This window comes from Antechinus flavipes, chromosome 2, assembly GCF_016432865.1.
Source record: "Antechinus flavipes isolate AdamAnt ecotype Samford, QLD, Australia chromosome 2, AdamAnt_v2, whole genome shotgun sequence".
Classification (NCBI taxonomy): domain Eukaryota; kingdom Metazoa; phylum Chordata; class Mammalia; order Dasyuromorphia; family Dasyuridae; genus Antechinus; species Antechinus flavipes.
In genome coordinates, this window is record NC_067399.1 from 505,084,000 (window position 1) to 505,094,196 (window position 10,197).

Here is a 10,197-nt window from a genome sequence, read left to right on the forward strand (position 1 = left end):
GAGGAGTCAGAAGAGATCTGAATTCCATTGTCCTAAAATTTGCAAGTTATATGACATTGGTAAAATTCTCTTAGCCTTGGTTGTCTTATCTGTAAAATGGGGACAACTTTATTCCTACTAATAATCTCACAAAGTTGTAAGAAAAATACTTGTAAAACTTAAAATGATACATAAATGTGAGTTATAAAAGGCAGACATCAATCTGGTTTTAGGTGAAGGAATGCAAAGCAAAACTCACTAGTTCTAGTGTAATTAGGTGCCTCTTTGGGGCACTGAAAGGTAGTTTTCAGGACCCTGTATCTACTAAAAGCTGAAAAGAAATTTCTTGCCCCAATCTAAATAATAGACCTTGGGAACTCCTCCTACTAAGAGAAAATATAAAAAAGAAAATCTGGGAAATTCTGCTATCTGGTTGTGTGCATCTGTGGAACTGATATGAAAAAAAGATTTAACAGCTCTGAAGCATAAAAAAGCTTCACAAGATACCACTACACACTTGTCAGATTGGCTAAGATGACAGGAAAAAATAATGATGAATGTTGGAGGGGATGCGGGAAAACTGGGACACTGATACATTGTTGGTGGAGTTGTGAATGAATCCAACGATTCTGGAGAGCAATCTGGAATTATGCCCAAAAAGTTATCAAACTGTGCATACCCTTTGATCCAGCAATGTTACTTCTGGGCTTATATCCCAAAGAAATACTAAAGAAGGGAAAGGAACCTGTATGTGCCAAAATGTTTGTGGCAGCCCTGTTTGTAGTGGCTAGAAATTAGAAATTGAATGGATGCCCATCAATTGGAGAATGGCTGGGTAAACTGTGGTATGGAACATTATTGTTCTGTGAGGAAATGACCAGCAGGATGAATACAGAGAGGCTTGGAGAGACCTACATGAACTGATGCTAAGTGAAATGAGCAGAACCAGGAGATCATTATATACTTCGACAACGATATTGTATGAGGATGTATTCTGATGGAAGTGGATTTCTTTGACAAAAAGACCTAACTCAGTTTCAATTGATAAATGATGGACAGAAGCAGCTACATCTAAAGAAAGAACACTGGGAAATGAATGTGAACTATTTGCATTTTTGTTTTTCTTCCCGGGTTATTTATACCTTCTGAATCCAATTCTCCCTGTGCAACAAGAGAACTGTTCGGTTCTGCATACATATATTGTATCTAGGATATACTACAACATATTTAGCATATATAGGACTGCTTGCCATCTAGGGGAGGGGGTGGAGGGAGGGAGGGGAAAAATAGGAACAGAAGTGAGTGCAAGGGATAATGTTGTAAAAAAAAAAAATTACCCTGGCATGGATTCTGCCAATAAAAAGTTATTATTTTAAAAATAAATTAAATTAAATTTTTTTTAAAAAGCTTCACAAAAGAACAATCTTTCCCTTTAAGAGAAAAGTCTTTACATCTTGGAGATAGCTTCTACAGAATAAACAACCTTAGAGAGTAGGAGCTGGCTTACTGAGGACTAGGACTTGAAATGCATCTCTCTCTCTCTCTCTCTCTCTCTCTCTCTCTCTCTCTCTCTTTCTCTTTCTGTCTTTGTCTCTCTGTGTCTCTCTTTCCGTCTCTTTTTCTCTTCTCTCTTTTTTCTCTTTCTCCTTTTTCTCTCCCCCCTTTTTTCTCTCTCTCTTTTCTCCTCTTTTTTCTCTCTCTCCTTTCTCCTCTTTTTTCTCTCCTCCTTCTCTTCCTTCCTTTCTTCCTTTTTCTCTCTTTCTTTCTCCCCCCACTCTGCCCAACTGCCTAGATTTCTTTCTTAAGGACAAGCCTTAGAGGATCCCTGGCCAAACTCCACTTGATCTTTCTTTGGACCCTGATTGGCTCAGAACATATGTATTGTTACTGTTTTGGCCAGATATCTTGAGGATCTTCCCCTCCCAGATTGATTTTTTTTTTTGACTAGATGAAAAAGGACATTCTTTTTCCTCATTTCTTTCTACTTAGTTTTAATCACTGCATAGACATTGCCTCAAACTGAGGCCTGTTAAAGGCCTCAGATTAAAAAAAGATCAGGTCTCCCAATGTAGTCAGGCCATCTCCCCTCATCCTGATCCATATCTGGCCATTGGACCGAGATGGATCCAAAGGAGAAAGTGAGGCAGGTGACCTGGTTCACTTGCATGTCATGGAATTAACTCCCTGACGTACTGGTCCTCTGTGAGAACAAAATCCAAATAACAAGAGAAGCCCCATAGCAGAAGACAGCAGCTACTCTGTCAGCAAATGGCAATTTTTGGAAGTGGAGAGAAGCAGTAAGATAATAAGAGTTATGAGAATTATACCAGATGGAATACAATGGCAAGATGATGTACTTTCAAGAAGAATTCTTTTTTCCCATAGCAGCATGTGAATTTGGGAGAGATTATGCCATCTTTATGTATATTTTGAAAGTAGAAATGCTATCATTATTTATCTTTCCATTTTGTTTTATTAAATGTTCTTTTGCTCTAAATTCATGGGTTATTGAAAAAAAATAGTTTCACTAAAACCTGAGAAATCTTAAATCCATGCCTTTGGATGCTTTTCTACTTTGAATTACTCCTAAGATATCCTCTATATAGTTTATTTATATACAGTTGTTTGCATGTTGTTACTCCCATTGTATTGTGAGCTCTTGGTGAGCAAGGACTATCTTTTGCTTTCTTTTCTTATCTTTGCACACCCCCTGAGATTTTCAAGATGGTTTATACATTCTAGGTGCTTAACAAAAACTTCATTGATTTATTGATTATACTAGCCTCTTGACTACTACTTAGCTCTTGGAAGTTTGAAAGCTTCATTTTTATGTGTCCAATTTAGCTAACCTAACACATATTAAGTTAAGACAAAAAAAATTCACAAATGAATTATGTAATTCCATATACTATAATCAATATGTGTGCTTAGTAAGTAGTAAGAAAGTGGAAATAATCTAACTGTGCATACCCTTTGATCCAACAGTGTTACTACTGGATTTTAAAGAAGGGAAAGAGACCTTTATGTGCAAGAATGTTGTAGTAGCCCTCTTTGTAGTGGCCAGAAACTGGATACTGAGTAGATGCCCATCAGTTGGAGAATGGCTGAATAAATTGTAGTATATGAATGTTATGGCATATTATTGTTCGGTAAGAAATGACCAGCAGGATAATTTCAGAAAGGCCTGGAGAGACTTACATGAACTGATGCTGAATGAAATGAGCAGGACCAGAAGATCATTATTTACTTCAACAGCAATACTATATAAGATCAATTCTGATGGACGTGGCCCTCTTCAACAATGAGATGAACCAAATCAGCTCCAATAGAGCAGTAATGAACTGAAACAGCTACTGTTTGAAAGAACTCTGGGAGATGACTATGAACCACTACATAGAATTCCCAATCCCTCTACCCTTGTTCACCTGCATTTTTGATTTCCTTCACAGGCTAATGGTACACTATTCCAAAATCTGATTCTTTTTGAACAGCAAAATAACTGTTTAGACGTATGTACTAATATTGTATTTAATTTATGCTTTAACATATTTAACATGTATTGGGTCAACCTGACATCTGGGGGAGGGGGTGTGGGAGAAGGAGGGGAAAAATTGGAACAAAAGGTCTGGCAATTGTCAATGCTATAAAATTACCCATGAATATAACTTGTAAATAAAAAGCTATAATAAATTTTTTTTAAAAAGAAAAGAAAAAGAAAGAAAGTGAAAGTAGAAATAGAAAACTTGACAAGACAGTATCCCCAATGTACCTGTACAAAACAGGGTTTTCTATAGATTTGTCATTAGGTAGAGCCTCAGCCCACATTTTCTGACGAGGAGATAAGAGTTGACCTGTTGGTGTCTCAAAGTTCCTGAGTAATGGGATCTTTCCACTCTTCAAAGTTCCGACATGTTCCATTGCCTTTTTTCGACTGTTTGCCAAAGAGCGCACAAGTTGGACCTATTCCACAACAGAATCAATTCATTAGAAATTTCAATCCTTTGGCATTTCAAGATAAACTGCATGATCTTCCAAAAACAAAATTATTTTTGATTTAATAAGAACTGGAAAGGTCCATAGTAGATATCTACAAAATAACTGCATTCAAGAAATGGTGTAAAAGAAAAGTGCTATTAAGTTCATGTATAATAATCAGGGGAAAAAAAGTCTATCTTCTTGTGGACAACATGAATGAAAGGAGAATTAAAGACAGCAGATAGTTTTTATAGTATACAGGCATCCTTGAGAAGAGCCAGAAGAAAGTCTTCAATATTTTGGATAAATCCAATTTATAAGGGGTTCTTAACCTGGGGTTCACAGGTCCTTTGGGTAGATTTTAAGGGGTCTGTGAAGTTAAAAGGGGGAAAATGACATCTTTATTTTCACTAACTTCTACCTAAAACCTAAATTTCATCAATTGTGAGTATAGGCAATAAAACATTATTCTTGAAAAGGGATCCAGATATATTATTTTGTTGGATTGTCAAAGGGGTCCATGACACAAAAAGAGATTAAAAATCTCTGCTTTCTTTGGAGGATTTGAGAAAAAACATAAATAAGATGCATAAATAATAATGTGTTAAGAAAAGTTATAATTCATACTGAAGGAGGAAATAACCACACTGTTGAGGTCATGGATCTATTAAATTTAGTATCATCTCAGTGTTCATTCAATTTTACAATACATATTAATGAGGGTAAAGATGAAGCATACCTCATCATCAAAAATCTGTCTGTAGACTTTTCCACTTCGAACTGTCTTCATCTTCCCCAAGTTCTCTATGCTAATATTGTTTCTGGGAGGAAGATTTTTCAGGGAATCCATTTTCTTCCCAAAAATGAAACTGTCTTTGAAGTTCCTTTCCACATCTTTGTCAATAAGGGTCCCATTTAAGAAAATAAAAGAATATTCAAAGTCAGACAGAAGATAGTCTCACAGAATCAAAAGCCATAGGCAGCATTAGGTAATGGAATCATGGATTTGTAGAAGGCGGGTTCCATTCTCTTTATCTGAACCTAACAGAATCATACAAAGTTCTCTCCTCCCCCATCCCCTCTCCACTTTCAACATGAATCTCCAATATACTCCCAGTCTTTAATAAGGAAATACAGTACAATAAAACCCGTAACAGGGGATGGGGATGGACAAGGATGGTAAGGAGGGGCAGGGAAAATTTATTTTTATAAATGTGGGAGTTAAAAGAAGTTGGAAATGGAACACAAAATAAACAGTAACAGAATGAGATCTTGTTTTTGTTGTTTCCCCATCACCAACGAGATAAATTGTACAAGAGAAAACTAAATTGAAGGAGAGGATGGTGAAAGACTGTAGAGAATCTGGAATGGGCTCTCTAGATACTGTATTTGTTATAAAATCCCTAACTTTGATTAAGGGAGGAGAAGTGGGAAACCAGGCGTACTAACTGGTTTGCATTGCGATAGTCACTTCTCTTAAGTCCTTACATAATGTTGTATATTATAATTAGGTATATTTCAGACATATCTCCCTATTAGTTAAACTGTGAAGTTTGTGAGGATAGAAACCAAGTGTTGCCCAAACATTGTATCTTTCCCAATACATAGTACAAAATATTTTAAAAGTTTATTGAATTTAAGGCAAATAAGACCACTGACTACTGGGGATCTCAGGTTTGAGAAGATAAGGAAGAGAAACTTTGAGGTTAAAAGTGCTTGGGAGAAGCTAGATGAAAGAGGCTAGTGACTGGGATTTGTGTATATATCTATATCTATATTATATATAGATATAAAATCTATATATTATAGCTTGAGGGGAGAATTAGTTAGTTAGATTTTTTAAAAGAGAACCTAAGGGAAAGTGGTGTATTGGAGGATATATAAGAATTTGGGGAAAGGCAGGTGATCTGGGGGGAGGATAAATCTGAAGGGAAGGGAGAATGATTGTGGAGGAAGAATAATGAATTTGAGAAAGGTGGATGAATGAGAAATGATGAATTTAAGAGAGAATTAATAGGGAAATGGCTAATTGAAGGGAAGGAGGAAGAAAGAATGAAGAGGAAGATGAGTGGAAGAAGGCTGAAAAGAAGGAAGGATGAATTGGGAAGGGAGAATGAATGGAAGAAGAAAGAGGATGAATGGGGGAATACTCACATCCCCAACCTAACTCTGCGTACCCTCCATTTTTCTATTCTCTTGCGTCCCAGGGCAGAAGCTACTTTTGTGGCTAAGGCTGGACCTCCCAGGCATAGGATCCAAGATGATTTTGGGCAAAGAGATGCCTGTTGAAGTTCCAGGACTCGGGTCTGGGGGTCCCATCTGGCTGCGGTGTGTCCTCACCATGGCAACGCCACTCTGGCTTTAGAGCCAGATCTGACGGAGTTCTTTGTTTTAATCTTTAGAGTTGGGCTTATTGCCCTTGGCAACAGAGGGAGCGTCTCGAGTCCTGCTCGCCCCCTGGTGGCAGCCTATGGAAACGATGGGCTCTGCCTACACAGTATCTCATCCAGGACCCATTCTCTTCTCTTTTTACATTTACCATATTGCTTTTGCTGAAAAGAATAAAACTACAATAAAGAAACAAAATGGAGCCAAGAAGAGAATAAACATGATAGCTACAACAGTGTAAATGGAAAGAAAAACTACATCCAAAAAATAAATAAATAAAGCCAAATATAACAAAATTATAAAGATCAAGAAGAACTGGCTGAGGAAATCTAACTCCCAAACTACTACTCCTTCTTAGAGGCAAGAGGTACACAAATGTTGGCATATTACACCTTTTTCATACTTTTTCAATGTATTGATCAAGCATTCTTATTTTTTCCTTCTCTAAAAACAAATAACCAAACAACAACACCCCCCAATTTGTTCTATGAGATGGCTCTCTGGGTAGAGGAAAGCAAAGATACTTGGGGGAAACATGATGATAAAAGAAACAATATATCAATAAAATATTTTAAAGAGGAAAGAAATATAAAGCTAAACAAAAAATTAATATAATTTTAACTGATTTTACTTCATATAAGAACTGTTGTTCAGTAATGTTTAGTCTTTCGAACTTTTGGAAATATTTTATTGATGTTCTTTAAAAAAAAAACAATTTCACTTCTTTCCTATACCAGAAGACATCCTTGCTCCTCCCATTCATTCTCCCTCTCAAATTTATCCTTCCTCCCTTCTCCCATTCATCCTCTTGTCCATGTATTGCCTCTACAAAATTTATTCTATAACTCCCATTCAGTCTTTTCTCCAAAATTCTCCCACTCTTAATTTCATTCTTCTTTCTTCTGAAATTTATATTTTCTCCATTAAAGTCGCCACCCATAATTAATCTTTCCCCAATATACTACCCTTTCCCCTGTTCTCTTACAGACTGTGTCTGTTGCCTGAAAATCATCCTAGCAAAATTTCAGGAAGCTTATTTCCAGATTGGCAGTAGAGAGATGATTTTTTCAACCATAGCAACTGTCAAAGAACTTTTATCAAATCATAGATCAATAGATGCGTCCATAGCATCAGTAGATGTGTTCACAATAATAAGATAATGATTCCTTAAAGCAATGGAATACATGCAAGGACCATGTTAGGTGGTAGAGATATAAAATAAATGATACAATTCCTGCCCTCAAAGATCTTACAATCTATGGTGGTTGTGATGGGAAACCAACATATATATATATAAATAAAAATGATAAAAAAATAAAATGTCAGGCAAAAAAATAAGGCTTGATAAGATGCCTTAGAGAAATAGGATGCTGCAGGCTTTCAGAGAGGAGGCAAGCAGATGAAAATGTTTCATGGCAGACATACAACCTGATCTGAACCTGGAAGCAAGAGACTTCCTATGGAAACTGATAAAATGATGATGAGAGAGTGTATTCTAGGCCTGAACAATAGTATGCACAAATGCATGGAGCTAGAAGGTAACAGGTCAACCTCAGGAAACAGCCAGTAGTTCGGATGGTTGTAGCATAGTGTGGGAAGAAGATTATAAAATAGATTGGAAATATAGATTGAGACTAAATTATGAAAGACCTTGAATACCAACTGAGGGTGTTTTTTTTAATATCATAGATGATGGGAAACAGTAACATTGGTGGTACTCAACCATCTCATTATCTAGATTTCCTATCTTCCAGTTTTTAATAAGGCAAAGAAATAGGACAACTAGTGAAAGTTAGCCCTAAGTCTCCATTTATACTGGAAACATTTCTAGCAAGAGACATGATTGGAATAGGGAGGAAGATCAGATGAGAAATTAAAGAGGAAGGGTGAGGTGGGGAAAGAAAAAGGAGGACTGACAAATACAATCCAATGGTGGAATTTTCTATCCATCCTTCATAAATTAAAGGTGAAGGCAAGAGAAAATCAAAAAGAGATAGAAAACAAAAAATTGGGAGAGTGGAGAAAAATCAGTAGGGAAGGAGGAAAAAATTAATGATTGAGAAGGACAGAAATGAGGAATGGAAATCCCAACTGTGACTCAGAGTCATTCAAAGGTTTTGTTGTTTCAGTTGTCTGACTCTTCATGCCCTCATTGGCGTTTTCTTGGTAAAGATTCTAAAGTGCTTGCCATTTCCTTCTCCAGCTCATTTTACAGGTCAGGAAACTGAGACAAGGACACACACCTAATGAGTGTGCAGGCCAAAGTTGGATTTAAATCTTTCTGTCTTCAGCTCCAGCACCATCTAGCTGTCTCTCAATGATTCCTCCCCCAAACCTAATCATTTTATTTTTAGGCTAAGACCATTGGACTTAGAACTGGAAGGGACCTTAGAGATAATTCAATCCCTCTTCTTTATTTTACAAATGAAAAACTGACAAATGAAGTGACTTTGTTGTGGTGTCTAGCAATAATGACCCCCTCTTTTCAGACAAAGGACAGGAATATCTGTTATTTGGATAGGGATAGAATATGCCATTATACTTCTCTAGCCCCTTTTACTCTTCCTCACTCCTTCAAGGTTTTCTAAATCCTATCTATCTTAAGGTCTGGACCTATTCTATTCATAAAACCTTCCCCAAGTCACTCTGGTCCCCACACCTTAGATCACTATTCAGTCTGAATTGGCCAAGAAAGTTTTTATAGGTCAGCTCCTGGTCAGGCCAGGGCCATGTTACATCTGGACCTGGTACCCAAGGTTGTTCAAGCACCCAAGATATGGAGTCTTGGATGAGCAGATCAGGGAATTTGGACAAGAGAAGAGTCTTCAATGCAGATAGAACTAATCCCCTTGCTCAGTGCTCTAGGGGCATCACCAGACCCTCCAAAAAGTACAGTGGAGCAAGGAAATAAGCAATGTCTACAATCTTTACTATGGAGGTCCTGGGACATTCTGCAGTGGGACAACAGGAACAAGGGGCCAAGAACAGCTTGATTGGGGTTCAACCATCTGCTTCCCCATTCCTTCTGGCTGGGTGCAAAACTTAGACATTTCTATGCTGTTAGTCTACAAGTTTTGTCAATGTCTCTTAAAATTTGGTACTATAGGACAGAACTTTAGCTCCCCTGTTCTCATTCTCACTTTACAATACAGAACAGAGTTGGTAAGAGAAGCCTCTGATCAGTAAGAGTAGTAAGTAAAAGAAAGGCTTAATAGAATCATGCAATCAGCTCCAATGCTGATAACTCCATTTTCCTCCAATCCTATCACACTTAGACCACATGCTTTGCTCTCAGGAAGACATTGGATGCAGATAGAAGTCATCAGAATTCTGAATACACCCTCTGACAAGGAATATTAAAGACCTTTAGATTTTTTCATGGTATGCATTAATTTGAATAACTTTTGAAATAACTTCTGACCCCAAAATATTAGAAATTAAGAATATAGCTTTTATTTGGATTGCCTTGGATTTATCATGCCTGATGTTGTAGACTGCCTCCCTGCAATAATAATTCACAGTCTACAAAGCACTTTTCTCATAATATCCCATCTAAGATAGGTAATGAATATATCTTAGTACTTCTACTTTTCCTTTAATCTCTTGGAAATATTTTTGTTAGGATCCAAAAGAGACTGGCAGAGCAATTTTTGGTAGTATTGGCACAAGATGAAGTTTTTTCCTTTTAATTTCATTCCCTTCTCCTTAATATACAAGGGATGTATAGGGATGGGGCAGAATTCACACAATAGGACAAGAGGGATACTATGTGTACTTTTAAAAATTCGTTTTTAACAATATCTTTTTTATATCCCTATAATTTCTCCCAGTACTTCTCTCCTTTCTCCTTCCTGT

General features: G+C 36.9%; 1 protein-coding gene across 1 annotated transcript in view; it reads right to left on the reverse strand.

The window, feature by feature from the left end:
- The window catches only part of CCDC180 (coiled-coil domain containing 180), a 131,603-nt gene extending 125,289 nt beyond the window's left edge, over window positions 1–6,314 (reverse strand). The window contains exons 1-3 of the mRNA XM_051980269.1: window positions 6,132–6,314; window positions 4,694–4,848; window positions 3,749–3,939 (exon numbers count right to left, since the gene is read on the reverse strand). Of these exons, the coding sequence (XP_051836229.1) occupies window positions 3,749–3,939; window positions 4,694–4,848; window positions 6,132–6,297 (512 nt within the window). The 5' untranslated portion in view covers window positions 6,298–6,314. The remainder of the gene's footprint in view (window positions 1–3,748; window positions 3,940–4,693; window positions 4,849–6,131) is intronic.
- Between the last annotated feature and the right edge of the window lie 3,883 nt (window positions 6,315–10,197).